Source organism: Tympanuchus pallidicinctus, unplaced genomic scaffold (genome assembly GCF_026119805.1).
Source record: "Tympanuchus pallidicinctus isolate F22 unplaced genomic scaffold, pur_lepc_1.0 scaffold12, whole genome shotgun sequence".
NCBI classification, from domain to species: domain Eukaryota; kingdom Metazoa; phylum Chordata; class Aves; order Galliformes; family Phasianidae; genus Tympanuchus; species Tympanuchus pallidicinctus.
This window is the reverse complement of record NW_026294637.1, coordinates 457,080-479,413: the sequence shown is the minus strand read 5'-3', so window position 1 is coordinate 479,413 and position 22,334 is coordinate 457,080. Positions and strand designations below refer to the sequence as shown.

At 53.1% G+C, this 22,334-nt stretch overlaps 2 protein-coding genes across 2 annotated transcripts; both read right to left on the bottom strand.

Moving 5' to 3' along the window:
* Positions 1–78: 78 nt before the first annotated feature.
* Positions 79–7,271, bottom strand: WDR76 (WD repeat domain 76). Its single transcript, XM_052672344.1, has 14 exons — positions 7,264–7,271; positions 6,054–6,420; positions 5,699–5,953; positions 5,500–5,592; positions 4,994–5,049; positions 4,173–4,290; positions 3,722–3,817; positions 3,586–3,629; positions 3,358–3,511; positions 2,841–2,993; positions 1,999–2,213; positions 1,609–1,761; positions 914–967; positions 79–404 (listed from the first exon to the last, which is right to left on the bottom strand). The coding sequence occupies exons 1-14, from the start codon at positions 7,269–7,271 to the stop codon at positions 149–151; spliced, it is 2,022 nt and encodes a 673-aa protein (XP_052528304.1). The 3' UTR covers positions 79–148.
* Positions 7,207–22,251, bottom strand: BLM (BLM RecQ like helicase). The gene is made up of 21 exons (XM_052671703.1): positions 22,039–22,251; positions 21,448–21,950; positions 20,211–20,400; positions 19,703–19,818; positions 19,379–19,511; positions 18,227–18,960; positions 17,246–17,422; positions 16,973–17,091; positions 16,579–16,692; positions 15,758–15,856; positions 15,526–15,674; positions 14,683–14,789; positions 13,835–13,995; positions 13,186–13,381; positions 12,593–12,783; positions 12,320–12,467; positions 11,773–11,972; positions 10,487–10,679; positions 9,977–10,099; positions 8,658–8,865; positions 7,207–7,484 (listed from the first exon to the last, which is right to left on the bottom strand). Exons 1-21 carry the CDS (start codon positions 22,134–22,136, stop codon positions 7,325–7,327), a joined length of 4,119 nt encoding a protein of 1,372 aa, XP_052527663.1. The 5' UTR covers positions 22,137–22,251; the 3' UTR covers positions 7,207–7,324.
* Positions 22,252–22,334: the final 83 nt, after the last annotated feature.

The following is a 22,334-nucleotide window of genomic DNA, read 5'->3' as shown; positions in this document are numbered from 1 at the left end:
CTCATCAGGGAAAACAGCTCTTTTGGTACAAACCCCGCTGGCCGCCACCCTTAGATTAATCTTTTTATTGAAAGGAATCCTAACCACAAGCAGGTAAAGCACTTATAAGCCGCAGTTTGCTCCCCCACAGCCCCCCTGCCCCCCTCCCCTACTCCATGAAGACGTGCAGGCGACCGCTGGAGTTGCCACCCACGAGGACGTTCCTGGTGGGATGGAATGCATTGATGGAGCAGACGGAGCCCAGGCACTCGGGGCTGCAGAAGGCGTGCAGCAGCACCCCCGTGTCCTGGAACACCTCGATCTGCCTCGGCCGTGCCATGCTGCCCACCACAAAGCACTGCTCCTGTTTGGGGTCCCACACCGCGCGGAAGCGCGTCAGCCAGCGGCCCGTGTTGTTGTTGTGCCTGCAGAACAGAGCGAGCAGATGCAGAACTGCAGCAGGAAGGCACCACCATCTACACCGTGTGTTTGCCAAAACCCATCCCGCTGCTCCCTACACGCTGGCAAGAGGCTGCAAAGGGACAAAGAAACAAAACGGAGCAAGAACAGAACCCAGAGGACACTTGGAAACGAATGGGTATTGATGGGTCACGGATGGACTCGATGGTCTCAGTGGCCTTTTTTCCAACTTCATGATCCTGTGCTTCCGTGCCTCAAAGCAGCCTGAGTCACACCCATCCCCGATGTGGTGCCCACACCAAGGGGCCAAGCCTGGCAGCTGGCAGAGCTCTGCGGGCAGCAGCACCTCTTGGAAACACATCCTTCACTGCTCAGTGACCCCTCGTATGTTAGAAATGGACAGAGAAAGAGAGAGCATTCAAACAGAACGCACTGCAGCAGTCACAAGCTGCTGCCTCCTCCTGGCTGTGAGACCCCGCGCAGCACCAACCCAGCAGAGCCCACCCCGCCGTACCTGACAGTGCTGAGCAGGGCAGAGGTGGCCGATAAAGAGCTGGTGTCATAGACCCTGTAGAACAAAACAATGCGTGCTGATGGGCACTAGATGTGGTAGAAGAGGCAGCCCCACCTCATGGAGCACCCTGAGCAGCACCACAGGCACACAGTGCAGCACTCAGCCGTGAGCACTGACATCCCAGCCACACTCTGCAATGGGAATTTCCTCTCAGCACAAACTGAGGGCAGACCTCCCAGAATGCTGTTGTGAGGACAGCAGAGCAAAATGACAGGTTCCCCTATCCCCTTCCTTGTCCATTTCACTATGGCACAAGAAGATGCGTGGAACAAGGAAGGAAAGCCCTGGTGAAGGCGCACTGCCAGCAGCTCCCAGGGTGGAAACACCGGCACAGCTCTGCTGGGCTCTCCTTCCCCACACAGCAGCTGTAAGGGGGCAAAAGGCTCAGCAGCATAAGCTGAGCAATGACCAAAAAGGCCCAGAGCTGCTCCCTGATCAACTTTCCTCAGGAAAACGAAAATCAGAAAAATAAAAATAAAATCAAAATCAGAATACGAATGCCTATGCAAAATGCCATTTGAAGAAGCGACGGAGGCAGAGGATGCTCTCAGCGGTGGGCAGCAAAGACAGGAACTAAGGAACCAGGGCACTGCAGGCTCAGCCCCCCCAAAAGGCCTCAGCCCCCCCAGCCTCACCTCAGCTTGTCGTCTGCACACACCGTGACCACGCGGTGCCCGCTGATGGGTGAGAAGTAGGCAGAGGCCACGCTCTTGGTGTGCCCATGCAGGGTGCTCACAGCTTTGTTCCCACTGCGCCGCAGCCATCGGACGTCGTAGACACGGACATCGCTGCAACGCAGCAGGTGAGCAGGTAAGGGATTATAAAACAAGATTCCATCATTTCAAATGCTGCTGAAGACTAAAAACGGGTTTCCTAAGAGCCAAGAAAGCCGGGACCATCCAGCAGCACTGAGAACCACCCCCAGCACAGCTCCTGCTCTGCACGGTGCCCCTTGCAGCAGGCATCAAAGCGAGGCCCACGGAACATCCCAAGCAGACAACAGCAGTGCATTCTGAGCTACGTACACAGAGCCAGCAGCAAGGAAGTACTGCTTGTCCACGGGGTGCACGTCCACTGTCCTCGTTACTTTGAAGCCAATGTCTGCAGAGAGCTCTGGTGACGTCCCCGGGGTCCTCCTGTCCACCACAGCCACTGTGCCACCCCACAGCCCCACGACGGCCGTGCAGGCGCCGTCTTCCAGGAAATCAAAGGAGGAGAGGCTGTCCTCACTTCTGCATATCTGAGCGCCGAAAAGGGCAAAGGAAAGTAAAATTATACAACCATACACAGTAAACACACAACACCAAACGCTGCGGGCATTTTTTGGATACTGAAAACTCTACAGTGACCTGACTGGGGAGCTCAGCTCTCCATTGCATGACCTATCTGTTCAAATGGTGCACTTTTCCCACAGCAGGCAATTGACCTCCCCCACCTCAGCTGGCCCTGCACCATGCTCTCGGAGCCGCTCCGTGCAGATGGGTTGGACCACAACACATGGAGCACTGTGAGGCCCCCGAGCTGCCGCAGCAAGGACAGTCACAACTCTGCTCCCTCGGAGCCTGGGAAGAGCAAAGTCATCTGGCTCATGCTTTGTTCTTTAAGCTGCTCTCATTCCCCACCTTCAAGCAGCGCTGGTTTCGGGAAGGGGCACGCATTGAATTTAGTTTCCAACCTCCTTCCTTCTACCATGCAGAGCTCCAGCCGCCCCAGCCAAAGTGCGACTGGCTGGGCAGCACCGCCACCTTCCTCACACCAGTCAAAGCCACCTCGTGTGCCCCCATGGAAATGGGACGTTCACCTCCCCTGTTAACAACCCCCACGTAACCCCTGGGCTGCAACGGGAGCAGGACGGGGCAGCACCCACCTCATCAAACACCGCCCTGCTGACATCCCCGCAGCGCAGGGAGTCGTGGCTCAGGGACAGCAGCTGTGCGGGGTGGGAGGGCGAGAAGCGCATGCAGTTGACGGAGAAATTGTGTGGGGTGAAGACGAGCGCTCCTCCCTCGGTTGTACAGCTCTGAATAACAAAAGCCAATAAACGGATGCTTAATAAGAGCCATTGCAGTGCTTCCCACCCATTGCCACAGCTGTGCAGTGCTTGCTGCTCCGTGGGACCACCGAGTGCTGTGGGAGGGGCAGCAGGGGTCAGCAGTCTCCAACGTTATGTGGAGCATTTCAAACAGCAGAGGCAGCACACAGCTGAAGCTGGTCAGTCCAGCACAAACCCAGAACCCAAACTGCTGAGCATCCCTCTCCCCTCAGCCTCCCACACCAGCACAGCTCCTGTGGCACCGCCGTCAGCTGAGCCCATCAGCAGGAATGGCAATGCTATGGCTCACAGTGTGCCAGCACGGCGCTGCTGGGCAGAGGAGCACACTTACAGCGTCCCAGAGCCCGACGTGACCGTACTTGTCACCAGCTGCCACCAGCACGGTGCTCTCCGAGGGGTGGATGGCCACGGAGCACACACGGCTGCTCACCACCTTCCTGATGCCATCCTCACGCAGCAGCATGCTGCTCAGGGCAGCCTGGTACCTGCACACACCTCCATGTCAGCCACCACAGGGAGGAGCAGAGCCTACACCAGGCTCTGTGTCACCCCCCATTACCTCTTCATGTCACAAGTGGGCTTTTCAGTGTCATTACTGTTCATCTAAGGATTGAAAAGAGATGCAGATCAGAATGGGACCACGTAGGACACGAGCAATGTTATCCAGAGATGCCACCAAAGGCAGCCAGCCGTACCTCGCTCAGCCGCAGCCAGGTGCCCAGCAATGCTGTATCACTGCTCTCCTCCTGCCCATCCACGGCCATGGGCAGCGGTCCAGCGGGGACCTGGGGCTGGGACACAGGGACACGGGGTCACAGCTCACACCAACCACCGGCACAGAGCTGAGCATAACACTGCTCGTGTCTGCAGACTGCTGAGAAATGCAGACTGCAGCACCTGAGGACCCTCAGCAGCACCCCAAGGTGCACTGCCTCATTAATGGCCCTCTGAGCATCAGCCACCTCCAAACATCAGCCACCTCCGAGGAGATGCAGGCAGTGCAGTGCTCAGGGTGTGCGCTCCCCTTCTGCCAGCAGCACAGCCCCACGCAGTGCCTGAAGGGCTTTCCAGGGAGCCTGGCAGCACTCGGCAGCACACAGCTGTCCTCCAGCAGCCCCCCCAGCCCCAGCCCCAGCCCCATCTCACATATTCTTCCTCCTCCTGCGCCGGTGCCTCCACTTGCGGGACCTCTGGGGGCTGCATCCTCTGGAGCCGCATGGACCTGCGCTGCACTGTGCTGCCCTCGGCCTTCTTGGGCTTCGCTCTGCAATGACAGCAGTGCTAAGCAACAGAACTCATCCATAAGCACAATTCCCCAGCAAAACACTACAGAACAGCCCTGCAGCCCGGACACCTGAGCCCAACTGCCCTGCCATCGCTCCTTCCTTCGCTGCCATCGCTCCTTCCTTCGGTGACAGCAGAGAACAGAGCAGTGGCAGCGCACACAGATTTATGACATTTGTTTCCTTGTACTACATCCTGACACGGCTTTCCTCCCATCCCTCCTCATTTATAATTCATCCTTCCTCTCTCTGATCTGCTCATCTTCTCCCTCCTTTCATCACTGTCCCCATTACTTTGCATTTAATGCAGTGCATTTCCTTGCTCCCTCCATCCCCTCTCCCTGCCCTTTGCTTACACCACTCAGCGCTTCTCCCTTTGGCCATAATAAAGAAGTACCTCAAGGAAGAATAAAAAGAAACCAAAAAAGCACCTGAAACACCTTCAGACAAATAGAATGAAGGGAACGCGCTCTGACACACGATCAGAAGGGCGCTCACAGCAGCACTGCGTGCCATGGGATGGCAGAGCCGAGCACCACAGCTCAGCACTGACACAGCAGGGCCATGGGCTGCTGAGAGCTCCAGAGCTGCTGGCTGCTCTGCCCATTCTGAGCACAGACACACACACAGAGAAGGGCTCACACAGCACGGGGTGCAGCCACACCTCTCCCACAGCAGCTTTACCTCTTGGTGACGTGAGATGGTCCTTTAGCTGCCATTTGGTGGAGTCTTGCAGCTGACTTAAGAACAGAAAGGCAGAGGTTAAAAGCACATCCAGCGAGCACAAAACACGGAGCTCTATAAAAACAACCACCCGAAGGCTGCAATGCGCAATAATTATTTGTAAGAAATAACAAAAAGAGGGCTTTCATTTCAGGCTGTGCTCTGCCTTGCACCAGAGCCAGTCTGAACCCTGCCTGGGTGCCCCGCAGCTGCTTCCTTGCCAAGCGACACGAACACCAAACGCCACCGGCCGGACGCTCAGCACACGAGCGCAAAACACAGCGCATCGCCGCCTCCATTCCGAAGATCCACATCGCGCCCCGGAGCCCTGCAGGCTCCCGGCCCCCCCAGCCCCGTGCGCAGTGCCGGCCGCGCGGCTCCCCCCGTCCCGGCGTCGGGCACACGGAGCCGCTCCGCCCGAGCCGCAGCGCCCAGCGGGCGGCCACACGGCCGGGACCCGCACCGACCTCGTGCAGCTTCAAAGCAGCGAAGAACTTGGCGTTCTCGGAGATGTTCTTCAGCCGCTTCCTCTCGTACGCCGACAGCTGCGGGCTCCCATCCTGCAGCGAGAACGGCCCGGTAGTCCGCGCCGCGGGAAACGGCGGGGGGGGGGTGGGGGAAGGCTGGGGGCTCCGTTCGCCCCCCGTCCCGGTGTCCCGCACCCACCTGTCCCAACTCCGTCCCGTCGCTGTCGGCGTCGCCGTCCGACCCGCCGTCCGCGCGCTCCGGGTCGCAGGGCTCCGCGCGCCGCCGCTTCTCGTCCCCCCCCGCCGCCTCATCGTAGGCGCCCAACAGCCGCTTCTGGGGCAGCCGCCGGCCCGGGGCGGGAAGCGGCGTCAGCAGCACGCGGAGCTGCGGGGAGCGGCGCGGGGCCGGCAGCGGGGCCGGGGGGGGCGCGGCGGGGGGCGGTGGGGTGCGCTCCTGGGGGGGAGAATGGGGAAGAGACGCGGTGGTGAGCGGGGAGGGGAGCGGAGCGGAGCGGAGTCGAGCCGAGCCGAGCCGCCCCACCTCCCTGTCCAACCTGCATCTGCTGCTGGGAGCGCGGCGACAACTCCCGGCGCTCCGCCGCCCCCGTCCCGCTCTCCGCCGCCATCAGCACGGCGCTCCCGGCGGGGCGGATCCGGCCCTTCCCGCGTCCCGCAGCGGCTCCGCCCCTCCCACGGCGCCTTCCGCACGGCGGGGCGGGGCGAGGCGCCGGAACGCCGCGTGCAGCGGTGGGAGCCGCGCCGTGATCAGAGCCCGCAGCTGCGTCACGGGGCCGGGAAGGCTGGAAGGCCGCCGAGATCCCCGGCCCGCGCCCACCCGCAACTCCCTGCCCCGCGTCCTGGCCCTCCCGGCACGACCCGAGGCTCTCGCCTGCCCCGAGCTCCCATCCTGGCACCGGTGTGCTTCAGTGCGGAGGACAGGAAGAGGTGAAAACGTGCCTCGGGTTGTATAAAATCCATCGGAGCGCTTCCAGGCTCGTTGCTCAGCGTCAGCTGCTGGGACCGCCCGCTCCAGCGAACGGTGAGCAGAGCAGCCGCGCCTGCCGGCTCCTCCGGCGCAGCACCGCACGTGGAGAAAGCCGTGCCGTCCGGAAGGCCTGGAACGCCCCGGGGCTGCTGGCGCCGGCCCGAGGCCCGCAGCAAACCGGCGGCTAACAGAGCCTGAGAGGAGTGCCCCGACAGCGGCGTGGGGCGCACAGCAGCAGCTGTTCCAGCCCCAGCACTGGGGAGAAAAACTGAAACTTAGAACTGCCAAGCCATGTTTTATACATCAGGTTAACACCCCCAGAGGGCGGTGAGGCACTGGAACAGGTTGCCCGAGGAGGCTGTGGATGCCCCATCCCTGCAGGCATTCAAGGCCAGGCTGGATGTGGCTCTGGGCAGCCTGGGCTGCTGGTTGGCAACCTGCACACAGCAGGGGGTTGGAAGTGGATGAGCATTGAGCTCCTTTGCAACTCAGACCATTCTGTGATTCTATGTAAATTCGCAGAGCCCCTCAGCTCTCCAGCTCTGAAGTTCTTGCACCACCAGCAAGACAGAACAACAGAGCTGTTGGCATCCTTGGGGCTCACAGCTGCAGTAACTGCTTCTGATTGATCCCAGGCAGTGTTAGTGCAGGCTGCTGGGATGGGTCTGGCTGTACAGAACTTACAGTAGAAATAAAGCCTGAATAAATTCACGAGTTTAAAAAATATATATATTTATTTAACGTGAAGTTTTGGACTTGACAAATGTACAAATCTAAGCAGGTTCATCCACCGAAACAAACACTACTGACCCGGGACGACGTCACAGCGCTTTGCGTCCCTCACTGCAGCACGGCGTAGGAAGGCTGCAGGAAGTGCCTGCTGTTGGGTCTGGGAGGTGCCATGATGCCCAGCTGCGTCCTGGCCCCACGCCCTGCTGAGCTGTGCGCAGGAGCTGCGGCCCTCGAGCCGGGCGCCCTTCGTGTCCGCCTGCATTTGGCCCTGTGGTGGTTGGGGAGAAAGCGCAGCGTTACAGAGGAGCTCTGGGCCTCGTGGCCCCCAGCCCCAGCGCAGTGCGTTTGTGAGCTGCGCGCTAAATACGTCTGTGGATGACTGTACTGCAATGCAAATGAAGTGTAGCTGCTGTGTGACATCTGCCCAGGGCCGAGCGGCAGCCTGAACCGGGGACACTGAGCAACCTGACTCCCATTAATCCAATTAGAGTATCAGCATGAAGTGACATTTCGGGGTCAGCTGCGTGTAGCAGCTAACATTTTAGTAGATGGGAAGGTGGAGAGGGTGGGAATAAAGCCTGCGGAGTTGGAACTGGCTCTTTCCTACAAATAAACAGATGCACAAAAACCTGGACCCCCTCCAGAGGGGGTCAGCCAGCACAAAAGGAATCCCACAACAAGAGCAGCAGTGGCAGCAAGCGCCCAGTTCTAACAAGGTGTGCTGTGCCATCTCTGCAACGGGTGATTACAACTTGGTAGTTAACAAAAGCCAGCGTGTTTCGGTCAGCTGTGAGTGTCCAAGCAGGGCTCTCACAGCGTGTTTTGGAGAACACAGCAGTACAACTCAGTGCTGCCCTTGTCAGCTCCTCCACGCCATAAAACGAAGCAAGTGCAAAATCAAGCAGGTATTTTTCATACATGCCTCTAAGTCACCAACTGCACTTCCTGCACGATCCCATACGCTCTGTGAGCAGCGTGGGTTTGCACAGATTTAAGAGCAATAACAGCAGCAGTGCTACAGTTATGCTTCACGAGCAGATCAGCAGGATAAAGAACAAAAACATGCCTACAGAGAACATGGTCAAGCCAATTAAGAAAAAACAAAGCTGAAGTTTGATTACAGTGCAGTCACATAATCTAATTACAAGTGAAGAAGTGATCAGTACGAAAGCACTAAGAATGTACCTCTGATTTGCCCTGCACGTGGTGACTTCCAGCAGTGGGAAGGTGAATGGTGAAATCGTGGCTTACTTGCGGTGCTGCACTGCACTGAGAAGCCCAGAAATGACACCTGAGGAGCTCTAAAGCTCAGTGCTGGATGCACTAACCTGCAGTGAGTCCGTATGATTACTGAGAAAACGTGCCATGCTAACAGTGCAGTTCTGGGATCATCACCACATTATCCTAGACAAAAAGCTGCAGTGAGCACAGCCAGCATTACCCTCTGGAATAAAACTGCTGGCTGCCAGCGCCGCTCGTCTTTTTCCTCTTGGATTCTGCGAAGTTGGGCAGCCTTTTCCTCTTCCTCCTCTGGTTTGCATTGCCACCGAAATAGCTCGAGGTCACAATGTTGTCTTCTGCTTCCTCCTCGCTCCCAGCTGTGCCGGCGCTCCCCGGAGCCACGTCTGCACTCCCGCAGGCAGCATCATCTGCAGACAGTCAATGAATGGCAGCTAATGAACGGCTGCTAATGAACGGCTGCCTGGGCAGCAAGGGCACCTGATCCTACCGACCCCCCCTGCACTTCACACTTCCTCACCCCCTTCCTCCTGCTCAGCCCGAGGCATTTCTTGGGCTGGTGTAAAGCAAAGACAGCCAGAAGGCAGTTTGGGTTCAGCTCACCACCATCTACATACAAGAGATCAGCCCTGTTTTCACTCACTTGGCTGCTCGTCTCAACCATTAGCCCATGGGCCTTCTGCCTTCGCACTGGAAAGCGTTATGGAATACACCACAAATACTACAGTCAGATACAGCACTTGTTTTTAAGAACAAGGCCAGGAGATGCAGACGGGCTCAGACAGCAGAAATCTCAGTCTGTCCCAAGAGGAAGAACGACTCTTCCCACAGGCAGCAGAATGCAGCACTTCAGTCAGGTTTGTCCGCACGCGTTTATCGACGGCCCCACTGTCAAATGTGATGGCAGCTACCCTCCTTACAGCACAGGCTGCCTGCTGTGCTTGTGTGAAGTTGCCAGAGTTCAGTGGCTCAGAGTTCCCTGCTCGTTGTGTTTCAGGTGAAGAGCTGCACAACCCGATGGTAAAACACCACTTGTCTTTTTCCAACCTAGTTTTGAAATTCTCCACATTGCAGTGAGAGCTCGTGAGTGCAGAGCGGGATGTTGTGCCCTCGGTTATTATGAGAAATTAAGGGCAGCAGTTACTGACAGCCTGCCAGGCTGCAGTGCTACCAAACACAGAAATACATGGAGGTGCAAGATCTTAACCTCAAGGGCCTGGGGTCTCAGTGTAACCAAGTCCATTACACAGATCCCAGCAGCCGGCAGGAAAGGCGAGAGCCGTACGCTCACTCCTTGTTTTCCTTTTCCAGCCTTTCAGATCTGTGCTGAATTTAACTGGTGAAAAGACAGCAGAGATCTTTGTACGCTGTGAAAAGGTGCAATCGCCCCCTGCTGCAGTTACTGAACTCCAAGAAATAGCAAACTGAGTTTAAAACAAGGTAACTTCTGAGTGGAACTTCCTACAGGTCAGGAAGGAAGAGAATCAAATAGGCAAATGCGCACTGAGGCGCAGAGAATACCTGGCGTCGTCCATTCAGAGTACTTCTCCATCACCTTCATGATTTCTGCACCATATTTCTCCAGTTTATCTTCTGTGACACCATCGATCTGCAGCAAAACCTCCGCATCAGAAGACAAGGTTTCTGCAACACAACAGGTCGTCAGGTCTGATCAGCACCTTCACGTGGTGACAGACACCGCAGCGGAACGTTCTGAAGGAAATGGGCTCTGGTTTTATTTAGCAAATAAGCCTTTTTGGTTTTTTTTCCTGGTAGATTTTCAGTACAGAAACGTGCCCAAGAGCTTCCTCTGAAAACGTTTCAAAATCTGCAGCACAATCACCTGGATTCCAGGCTGTGACACTTGACCACAGCTGTGGGACCCTACGCTGCAGCTGCTGCCCAAGGGACGCGCTCAGCTGCCAAGCCCTCTGTTTGACACAACCATGGGCGTGCTGGCAGCCAAGGGCACGGCCACACGTGCAGACTGCTGCCTGCAGGGGGCTCTGACCAGCCAGGAGCTGCCATTACCTGCTATTTTCTTTAGAGTTGAAGTACTGAAAATATTGAAGTAGTGGACATCAAAGATTTTGCCGAGAGTTTTGCAGGTGTCTGTGAGTTCCCCCAGGCATTTTTTGACCATCTCTTCCCGCTGTGACATTTTTGTCACAGAAGCCCTTTGCTTTCTAATGGCACTGGCATTTTCAGTTTCATGAAATTCCACCTGTTAAAATGAAGCAGAAGTAAATTCCATCAGGCAGGGGCTACTGCAGAGCGCTTATCAGAATACAGATTAATGGCACAGAAGAACAGGAAGGAAACCAAAAGCATTTTCTGATGGACCAAAAGAAAGCTGTTTACCCAGTTTAAAATGCTTTTTAAATGATCTTTTCTTTTTTTACAGTCCAGGTGATAGGGCAACCATTCTCAACCACTCAAACTTCACAAAGGACGAATGCACAGCACAGGAAAAACGTCCTGCACTCCCAGCACACAGCGAGCTTTAAACAGGGGCACAAGGCTGCTGAGGGCTCTTCTCTTATGCCAGCGCAGCGCTAGCAGGAGGCGCTGCCCCAAGCAGTCCTGGGACTGGTTCCATGACCTTCTTGAAAAAGCATTTGCTTTCTGAGAGCACCAGTGGCTGGAAAAAATAGAGCAGAAAATGCAGGAGGAAGCAGCGCTGCTCCTTTCTCCCTTTCTCTCTTTTTCCTTTAGCTAGCCCCTTCTGTATTGATTGTAACCAGAGTCACAACTGGCCGAGGCTGGCAGGGACTTCTGGCCCACCTGGCCCATGCTGCACTACAGAAGGGGCACCCAGAGCAGGGTGCTGGGGCGAACACTTGGACAGAGATGTCCAAAGAGGAGGCTGCAGCACCTCTGTGAGCAGCCTCTGCCAGTGCACGGCAAGGAAGCACTTCCCAAGGATCAGACAGAACCTCCTGTGTTCATTTGTGCCACTGCCTCTTGTCCTGGGCGCTGGGCACTGCAGAAAACAGCCCGACTCCATCCTCCTTGCACCTCCCCTCAGGTATTTATGGACAGTGGTGAGATCCACCCCCTGGCTGCCCTGGAATCAGGTGGAAGGAGGAAGAAAAGAAACATTTAATCCTCTCCAGTCCTCTCAAACTCATCTTCTGCCTCACGATGTTACTGTAAGAATCCTGTGATGACTGTTGGATTCTGTTCCCCACATCTGCTGAAGCTCATACACCTTTGTTGGTACACAAACTATGTCAGGATGACCCCGGGGTACATGCTGCACAAAGCCTGCGCTCAACACAATACGTTCAAGAACAAGAGCTCTAATTCTCAAATACCTGCAGCAACCCGTTCAGCACCGCCTGCGCTTTTTCTCCTAGAACTACGTAGGCCACAGCTTGGTCATTGGCAGTGATGTACAGGTCTTCATCCAGGATCTTGTCCAAGACCAGCTTCCTGAACAGCCTTTCAACGTTGTGCCGTGAGTAGGCAGCGCCCTTCCCAAATATTCCAGACTGGATCTTGGCGCTCTTTGCTCCTGCAAACAGCAGTCACAGGGTTGGCCAGCAAGCAGAATGCCTGCACACACGTTACAAACACACAGAAGACTCCCCAAGGCTTTCCCACAGTCTGCCTGCACAGCGTGCAAGGACCAGAAAGTCCAAGCACCTGCAGTAGGGTAACATCATCACTGCAGCAACCCGCAACAGATTAAAGCTCTCGTCTCATTTATTTCCACCCCCTGACCACATAGCTGGCAGGGAAGAATAATTCTGCCAAATATACCTTGTCTTCAACTGCTGCTGGTATTACAAAGACCTAATGACACTTAGGATTTCTGCACCAAGTCTATTTTGGGGTTGTTCCTGGAAAAACAGTACTTACCCAAGAAAATGTCTACCATCATATTCAACGTGTATCTCCCAGAGCCCGTATTTCTATTCCCATTTATTCCTCCCATTTGTCCACAGTGTTGCTGTACAAATCTTATGATGCTTTTCACTTCATCTGTTACATTTCTTGATTTGTAGTCCTGGTAAAAGAGATTTGATTAGGAAACGACCTGATGTGGCTCTGTCCCAACGCAAGCTGTTACTGCCAGCCTTGTTTGCCACGTTTGAGCTTTTACCAGTGCGACACTTAGCACTGTGATTTTACCTTCTTTCTACTGCAGTTATCACAAATAACTTCTGGGTGATCTTTGCAGAAGTTGGGATTAAAGTCAGTCTCCCCAAAGTAGGCCAGAAGCTGAATTCTGCGGCAGTCGACGACGTTCTCGCAGTAGTGCACCATGCTGTACAGGTTGTTGAAGTGGGTCTGCCTCGTCTGACTGTTTCCATCCTTCTCCACTGAAACGAAATCAGTCCAGTTCTATTTGTTTTATCTACACCTCTCTTCGTACGTTATCAGATGAAATATTATATTCTTTCTTGCTTAAAAAAGACCAGGTAGTTTAGTACAGATTTTACCTCCCACAGCTTAAAGACCAAAAATGAGAAAAATCAGTAACAACAAACATGGAAAGGTGGACACGTATAAAGAAAAATGGTTCTGACTGAAAAGAACAAGTGACAAAAAACTTCCAACACAGAAAGTTGTTCAGGTCAACAGTGACATGAAGACGCAGCTCTCCCTTCTTTACACACTGCATGTGGCACTTCTAAGAGAGGAAACAGCTCAGCCTGAGACAGAAGCCAGCCAGAGGTTTCTTTGCTATTGCTCCACTTAGGTTACAAACAGAAGTTCCTTACTCAGAATGAGCCTCCTGAGCCTGGTGACATCGCTGTAGCTGTAGAAGAGCAGGCAGTGAGACATCTCACCATCCCGCCCAGCCCTGCCCGACTCCTGATAGTAGCCTTCTATAGATTTTGGAAGGGAAGCATGGATGACGTAGCGGACGTCAGGTTTATCTATCCCCATCCCAAAGGCAATGGTTGCACATATAACCTACAGAGGAAATAACACAGTTATTTAGCTGAGAGAAGCATTCATGCTGCACTCCAAAGAGACGTGTTATCAGGCTCATGAAACCACGCAGAACGCCAACCAGGATCCTGGCAGATGGGAGAAAACAGTACAGATCTCTCCTTGCAGGAGACAGAAGGAAAGCTGCAGATTGCAGAGTCTCAAAATGCAATTCAGCAAGCTTGAGCTGCTCGCACAGCCTCACACGGCTCAGCTCCTTCCTCCCAGAGCATCTTGGTGCAGAGCTCAGCCTTCGTCTGTCATGAAAATGAGAAGGCTGATTTTTGGCAGGTCTCTTCTGACCTGGCACAGCCTGTGACTGACTTGCCAACACCGTTACACAGCTCTCTTTTCTCTCACTAGGCCAAAAGCGATAAAAATGCTCCACAAATTCCACTTTTTTTTTTTCCTCCTCCCCAGTTGCAGTTCTGTTACCTGGCATCCTTCTTGATTAACCCACTTCTTCTGCACAAGATCTCTGTTGGAGTCAGTGAGGCCAGCATGATAGGCAAGTGCAGCAAGGCCTTCCTTCTGCAGCATGGCTGCTGTTGTGTCACATTCGTGACGGGAGAGGCAATAAATTATCCCAGAGTCATCTGTGAACATAAAGAAGTGCTTGAATAAAGCAAGTGAGAGAGAATAAAGCTGTAACAGTCGTACCTGCCAGGCCAATCCTGCATCACACTTACCAACCCTTCCCTACATGTGCATCTACTTAATAAAGAAAAGTGATTTCATTACTAGCTGATGGTTTTGTGAGTTTCTCCTCATCCGATTCCTGGCTTACAGGGACATCTGTGCACATGCCCATGGAATCAGGAAAGCAATTCTTGCTCAGCACTGTGCAATCTTCAGATTTAAAATACACTATTAAGAAAGGACGTAGATGTAGAGCTAGTCAGTAACACACCAGGCTGCATCGACTTCCAGCAGCAGGAGATGCAGGGCTCCAAAAAAGAGCCTAGGGAGAGAAGACTCACCAATGGCAGAATGAAGGGGAGCCCCAGATAAGCCAACAAACAGAACGAAACAATTAAAACTGCATAGATATTGGATGACACAGAGCTCTTCCATAATTTCCTTTCTCATTTTCACTGGAACTCCTAACTGCAAATCTCATCCACAGTACCAACAATACGGTTCTGTCTCCTATTTGTTCTTCCTATGGAAGAGTAAATAGCCCGAAAAAGGCAAGCATTGTCTTCCTAGCATCCCAAAGGCTCCTCCTGCCTTACAGTTAGCTGCTGAAAAGGCATTTGCGTGCTGTACTGCTCAGTACTCACGTGGATGGTATTTTTTGATCCACTCCAAGCAATCCATTGCCACCTTCTTTGGCTTCTTGGGCAGTACATCATATTTCAGGTTATGCCTGTTGAAGCTCATTGTAAACCTAAAACAAAACATGTTATCAGTGCTCACCAGTTCTGTGGGTGCAGGACTCTTTTCAACAAGCCAATTATTGACTGCTATGTCCCACATGAAAGCAGCTGCCACACAAATTCTGTGTCATCTGCATAGGAATTATTGCTCCATGTGCTCACTGAGGTTCAGGTCACCCGCACTTTGGGTCTAAAATTTCTGATTGTGGAAGTCTGCATCAAAGAAACCCCTCTAAATCTAACCAGTAATTTGCAGGGCCTTCATTTTCCTTCTAGACACTCGGATCCTTGTCTGACCAATCAGGATTGCAAAGCAGATTTCTAAGATCAACACAACAGTCACTGATACAATGCTTAATTCTTCCATCATGTACAACAAAAGGCTGCCATGTGGCCCAGACCCAAGGGCTCCTCGTTACCTATCTCAGTGCCAGCTTTAACTACAAAGCACTTCCAGCTCTTGGAGTTTTCCAGCATTCTCACAAAAAGCACTCAGAAACATCACCTGCATATTCAGTCAGTGATGTTTTTTCCTTTTAAAGTTTCCTTAATCCAGCGGGTTTGGCAAGTTTCCTACTGGTGATATTTTGTACATAAGGTGCCTTAAATTCCACGCACACTTTGTCATGTAAGCAGATACAGCCACTAAGTGTCCTGCATGGCCTCCAACGCTTTCTGTGCTTTCCCAGCCTTCCACTCAGACGCCCTGCAGCTCAGACTGTCCCAGGAAACTGCTGCACAACTTACACTTGTGGCTTTAGCATCTCAAGCTGATTCTGAATATCCTTCTGCACCCTTGGGTTAGCAGTGGCAGTGAGAGCCATCATAGGGACGGCGCGAAACTTCCTGCGGAGCATGTTCAGCCGCTTGTAGTCTTTGCGGAAGTCGTGGCCCCACTAGTCAAAAAACAAGAGTTAAGCAGATCTCAGCTGGTCCCACTCGGCTCTTCGCCCTTCCGAACACCAAAGCCAAGCTCTACCTGGCTGACACAGTGAGCCTCGTCGATGACAAAACGCGCCAGGAGCTTCCGGTCGTAGAGGTTTTCCAGGGCTGACAGCAGCCGGTTGCTCGCACAGACCTGTGAGCAGCCAGCAGGGGCATCAGAAGGACAAGAAACAGAGCAAAGCGTCGCCCACCAAAGGCTGCGGAAACCACGGCTCTGCAGCAGAGCCCACCTGTGGCACAGGCAGAGCCTGAGGGCTGGCAGCCACCTCTGTGGCAGCTGGCAGCGCGGGGCTGATGCAGCACTGCCACAGGGAGCAGCTGCAAGGCTACGACCCCACCAAGTTTCAAGTGACTTCTGTCATAAAAGGCAAGGAAGGAAAAGCTGGAGGGAAAAAAAACCAACATCCAGCACACTAACTGCCCCCTCTCACAATGCTCTCTGGCCCAACCTCACTTCTAAAGGCAAGACACATGAACCACAAGGTGGCTTCTGGCAGCCATCTATTACCTTGGCAGTTCCATGCTATTACCCTGCAGTGCTCAGGATTCTAGTAGCTGTCTGACAGCAATCAGCCACTAACTCGTGGCCTCACACACTGAAGATGCACGGGGTGTTTTTTCTTCAAGAATTTCCATTCTGCAGATATTACACTAGGATTGCATTCTTGGTTAATTACTTCACAACATCAGTTGCATCCGTACAAAATCCCATCAAATGACCTAAATTGTTTCACCCTCGTGTTTGTTTTGTTTGTTATTAGAAATCTCCTCTAAGTTCAGAGTTTCCCCTTTAACTCTTCATAGCAAATCCCCTCTTATTGCCTCCACGACTTTACAGTTCAACCAAGTACAAACCTTCTCAGGGGTAACATACAGAAGCTTTATTACAGGATCTTTTTTGGACAGCTGCATGTATATTTTTGAAGCATCAGCATCTGTTATATCACCAGTCAGGTACGTTGCAGCAATCTGTAAAAAATAACTCTGAATATTCAGTTCATGAATATGCAGACATGGAAACAAGTATCTCCAGGTGTCAGCCCTGCACTTTTTACCTGGTTTACCATCAGATGCATCTATTCACTACCCTTGGCAAACACCGCACAAGAAAGCACTGACAGTGTCATTACAGAAAGTATTTGGATCCTCGCTGTGCTTTAACACACCCCCAACCACCAACACCTGAGCAGCAGCAGACCGAGCGCAGCCTCAGCACTGTGACGAAGGAAATAAAGCTGTCTGAACTTACGTCTAAAGTTTTCAGCTTCTGAACTTGGTCTATTATCAGCGACCTCAGGGGAGAGATGACAACAGTGACCCCGGCAGAGACACACGCTGGTAACTGGTAGCACAAACTTTTGCCACCGCCTGTAAGAGTGAAACGAATGCAACAAGTTCCAGGTAAGGGGAAGAAAGGGGGGCAGGGCAGAGAAGGAACAGGAGCAGGGAGTTCTTATTCTCAGAAAGAAACTCGGCACCAGACTGCTGAAGTCCGAGCTGCACAGTGTTTGTAGATACACACCAGTGGGCATTAAGATGAAACAATCCTCTCCCAGCAGAGCAGCATTGATGGCCTCCAGCTGATTTGTCCGGAAAGAGTGCAAACCAAACTTCCTGTGAAATATTTTCAACATTTCTTCGGAATGGGAAAATTTCATCCCCCTGAAACGTTCGTGTGCGGGGTTGTGAACCAGTGGCTCTAGCAGACAAAGAAAACACAGTGAAGTTACAATTCCAAGTTGCACTACATCCCTTAGAACATGAAATAGATTGCTTAGCTACTGCTTCGACCCCTTAAACCTCTACGACTCACACCACGAGTTGCTGTACACAAATAAATAAATGAAAATGCAAGCGACCAGAATTTAAAACCACCAACAGAATGGAAACTGTTTTACACAGCCAAACAACATCTCTGCCACAGAAAACCCGTGTGTGTTCTCCCTGTCTGTGTTACAGGCAGGAAGGTGTCTGCCCAGCCAGAGAGGCTGCAGCCAGAGCACCTTTCACTGCGGTTGTATCTTCAAAAACATGCAGCAGAGCAAAAACCTGCATCACTTAAAACTTCTCTGCTTTCACCACTCCGTTCTTGCAAGAATCAGTAATATTGACCTACATCTGAGCACTGAGGGGTTCTGCTTCAACAAGTGACCAAATTTGAATATTGTGTATAAGCAGCTTAAACTATTGCATGGCAATACTGCAGAGTCATCATTTAATTAGAACACAGAAGCACTCCAGTTTCCAATTTTAGCAGCTCCATCTCCCCAGCAGCCTGCAACCCGCACGGCAAATGAGTATTCAAGTCTGCCACCACCCCAAGGAGGGGGAAAAAAGAAAGAAGATTCCACAATGATGTCTTTGCAAAGAGAGACCAAAAGAAATCTTAATGTAGGCAACAGGCATCAGTGTCATCTGCAGGTCAGTTACCTGGGCTTAGACTTAAAAGGAAATGCAAGAGAACATGAAGGGGAAGGCAAGAATCTGAACCAGCACAACTCACCTGAGCCGCTCTTTGCTGTGACCCCACAGCCTGACGTGGGAGCAGTGGGCCGTGGGCCCGGAGCAGAGCCAGCGGCCGCAGCGAGCAGCCTGCAGCTCAGAGGGGCAGAGCCCTCCTTCAGCGGCTGCCAGTGGGCCGCAGGCGGCGCCTCGGGTGCCACAGCATCGTCCCAGCCCTCATCAAAGGCATCGATATCAAAGTGGTCGAGATCGAGGTCTGCATCGTTGGCACCCGAGCAGCCCGACGCAGGAGCGCCAGCAGGGGCTGCGTGCTGGGCTTTCAGAGCAGGGCTTGCAGTGGGCCTTGTGGGCACACACCGGTTCCCACTGCCTCTCCCTGCGGGTTTCTCACACCAGCTGCCATTGAACGACGCCTCCGAGGGACGGCTGAGAGAGGCGCTGCCTTTGCCGTTCACCTTGGGGGAAGGAAGCGCTGCATCTTCTAGGCAGATGACATCCTGATCGGTTTCCTTCAAAGCATAAGAAGCATCCGAGTTATCAAGCGTTTGGTTCCTTACTGTAGAAAAACCGCTTGAGTTCACAGTCCTGGAGAGCACGGATAGCAGGTGCGTGGGTCTGGGTGTGCTGCCAACAGGACCCACAGCCCGAGCAGGGCCGGCACACGGCGGCGTACCAGGACGGGAGGAAGGGTCCTGCTGCACACACGCCTTCCAACTTGCAGGACCATTCGTGCTACTTGTGTTCAAAGCAACGGAATCAGCTAACAACTTTCTCCTGGAAGAGGCAGCACGGGAAGAAAGAAGGAAAACAAATGGTTAAGTGACAAGTAATGAGTTACCACCTTCCACAGCGTACAGGAATTGCTGCCACCTCTCTGTTCCTGTCCAAAATACTAACGGGTGGGTTGCACTGTATTTTGCATCCAATTTGGACGTTCCATGATACTATCTTTAAAAACATTTCAAACCAATTTAGGGAAAAGAGACTAACACCAGAACTCAATTGAACACAATAATTACAAAATCACTGCCCCTTCAGCACAGATATTAAAACAAAGGGATCCTTAGCAGTGAAGAACTGATCCACACGTCGCTCCACATCATCTGACAGTGCAACGGAGACACCTGCAGGCTGATGCTGCTTCATGCAGAGTGCAATAGGAAAACAAGGAATAATACTAATTAACACGTACCGGAGGTCCCTCTGCTGAAGCAGTTCTTTTGCACATGAGACAGACGTGAGCTCATGAAGTGGGATGGCATCCACCAGCTTACAGATATCTTCCATGACGCTGTAGAGTCGCTGTTCCAAATGCAAGCCTTCACCTGGCAGATGGAGCACATTTCAGCATAGAGTAACGTTAATTCTTATTGGAATACGGCGACAAAATGATCTCAGTTTCTCACCAGACAGAACACGTCGCAGTACAGAAGTCCTGAGCCGTGCAAAACATTGAGGAAGAAGCTGCAAGCCATCCCCACAACCTAATGCATAACATTTAAATCATTTCAGGTACCTGCAGGCTCTGCACTCGAGTCCTCCTCAGCAGCAGGCTGCTTTGGTGCCATCAGCTCAGGCTCCGTGCCATTAACTGCTGATCTTCCTCCAGTAGGAGATTCTTTGAAAATATTACTAACAATAAAATAAAAGCAATTCAAATGCAGAAATGCACCGGATCAACAGACACCCATAAGAAAAAATATCTTCAGGCACGAGAGCATTGAAGATGCACACAAAAGATAAGCTTCTCAAAACCTACCCAGCATCTAAGTGGCCAAACAATTTGTTCCCACTCTGTGCACCAATTCCTCCCAAGAAAAAGCCCCGTTTCTTACGGCCGACGTTTGAGGCGTTTCACAAGACTCCAGAAGCAGCTGTTGGCTGCTACCTGGTCAGGCCACAAGCCGCCAAAGCCAGCTCTAACAGCAACCAGTTAACAAGCAACATGCTCACATCCTTGCTGGCAGTTTTTAAACCACCTTTCTCGGCCATCCCTTCAGAGTTCTACCAAGCGGCTCTTTTACCTCACGCTTCTTACAGACGGGGAGAAGGAAGGTGGCTCTTCCTCTGGAGAGGGTGGAACCACATCCAGGTAATCATCCTCCTCCAGCTCCATGTCTGCCAGCAGCTCATTGCCAACATCACCCCGTTCCAGCCGGCCGCTTTGCTCACCATTACTCAGCTTCTGGCTTTCGCCACTTCCATCATTTGTAGCTGAAAGAGAAGTGCATTGATATTGCTGAGTAAAACTCAAAACTCTTTCTGATATCAACAAAAACACAACTGAATAGAGGAAAAAACTACTTCTCAGATTTCAAAACAACAGCTTAATGCAGTTGGTGACTTTGTCTTGACAAACAAATACTTTCTGTTCCCCTTTTCCTCCCCATTAAAAACAAACAAAAAACCCACAAACCCTTCCCGATGCAAATCTGTTGCAGTTTCCCCATCAGAAGAGAAAGAAAAAGCTTCTTCAAATGTAGGAGGTGTATTTCCCTTAAAAAAAAAAACTATAGAAAATTGTGGTTACGTTGTACAGCAGATAAAAAGAGCATAGTTACAAAGTAAAGACTCCTCACTGCCCCTACACCAGAACTGGAAGGTAAACTGTGGTACCTTGTGAGGTGAACCCTCTAAGTGAGGCCACTCAACTATAACACTCCATTTCACACACATAGGGCAAAAGGAAACAAGGCAGTCTTGGAAAATACAGTCCAGTATTCCTTTTCCCATTTGGTGTGATGAGTGACAGCATTATTCAGCTGCATAAATACATTAGTTTTGCAAATAAAGATCAAAAACTTTGAAACATAACAAGTAGGACACTTAAAACAGAGAAGTCAAGTGGAACACAGAACGGCCAAGAACACACACTGACCAACAGCCACAAACTTAATGGTCTGAACTGAGGTCTGGCTGTGGTTTATTTCTGTTTGCTTTGAAAGAATTGACATGGATCTCTTGTTCTGGTTTAATATTTCTCAGTATTACCTTCAGGTGTAAGTTGATTTTAGATCTCTTTTGTATCAATAACAGAACTGTTTGGCTGTGGGTTTCTGCTTTTTTTCCCCTGTAATGACCCTGCACTCAGATCTGGTGAGGATGCGCCTTGAAAGCTGCACGCAGGTTGGGTAACCGCACGGTTAGTGGGCACGAGCTGGGCTGGACTTGGTGATGAGAAGCCTTTTCCAACTTCAACCATTGCGTGAGCCCAGGATTGCCCAAAAAGCAAGTATTCCAGTACTCCTGCACAAACCTCACCTGCACGAGCCTCCTCCACCCCACTGCTCGAAAGCACAGCAGCAGCTCCAGCATCGCCCAGAGAGATGACAGAGCCCCGTGAGGAGCCCTGCGAGCAGCGCACCTCGGCCCCGTGCTCCTGGGGCCCCGCATCACCCCGCGCCTTACTGACACACACGGCGGGCCCCTGAGGAGTCCTTGGGCCCTTCGGCGTCGGCACGGCCGGCCTGGAGAACTTCTCGAAGCCCGACAGGTCGAAGTCGTCCATGTCGTCCCATTCATCGCCCGTGGAGGCAGCGGGGCCCGACGAGGGCAAGGACACGGACAGGGAGCCGGGCGGGGCCCCGGGGGCGGGCACGGAGCTCCCCGCGGGTCCCGGCGGCGCCAGGCGGGCACCGGGCGGCCCCGCACGGAGATCCTTGAGCCTGGCGACGCCGCCGGGGCGCAGCGAGGTGTTCACGTCCTTGTCGCGCAGCGCCGCGGGCCCGGCGGCCGGGCTGTGCGTCCTGCGGAAGGTGAAGGCCCTGCAAGAGACGGAGCCGGAGGTCGGCTCGGCGGGGCTCGGCGGGGCTCGGCGGGCTGCGCTCCCGCCCCCGTCCCGGCGGTACTCACGCGGGCCGGCTGCGCGCAGGCGGCACTTTGCTGAGGGCGCCGCGGGCCGAGTGCAGCCGCAGCTGCTCCCGCAGGTTGTTCTGCGGTACCGCCGCCATGGCGGCCGGGCCGCTCCGGACCCTCCGCGCTCACCGGCCCCACTCGCCGCTTCCCCCGCGTCCGCTTCGCATTCGGCGCCAAAACGCCGCCCGCGCCGCCATTGGGAGGAAGAGCTGAGGCGGAAGTGACGACACGGCGTTTCCGCTTCCGCGTAGAGAGCGCCCCCCTGCGAGCGGGGCCGAGCCGCCACAAGATGG

Coding starts and splice junctions, on each gene's coding strand:
- WDR76 (XM_052672344.1), bottom strand. Junction 4,291..4,993: donor CCATCTCACGTCACCAAGAG/GTAAAGCTGCTG, acceptor CTGTCATTGCAG/AGCGAAGCCCAAGAAGGCCG. Junction 968..1,608: donor TGTGCAGACGACAAGCTGAG/GTGAGGCTGGGG, acceptor TTTGTTCTACAG/GGTCTATGACACCAGCTCTT.
- BLM (XM_052671703.1), bottom strand. CDS start 22,136: ATGGCGGCGGTACCGCAGAACAACCTGCGGGAGCAGCTGCGGCTGCAC. Junction 13,996..14,682: donor GATCAAAAAATACCATCCAC/GTGAGTACTGAG, acceptor TTATGTTCACAG/ATGACTCTGGGATAATTTAT. Junction 10,100..10,486: donor AACTCTAAAGAAAATAGCAG/GTAATGGCAGCT, acceptor GTTGTGTTGCAG/AAACCTTGTCTTCTGATGCG.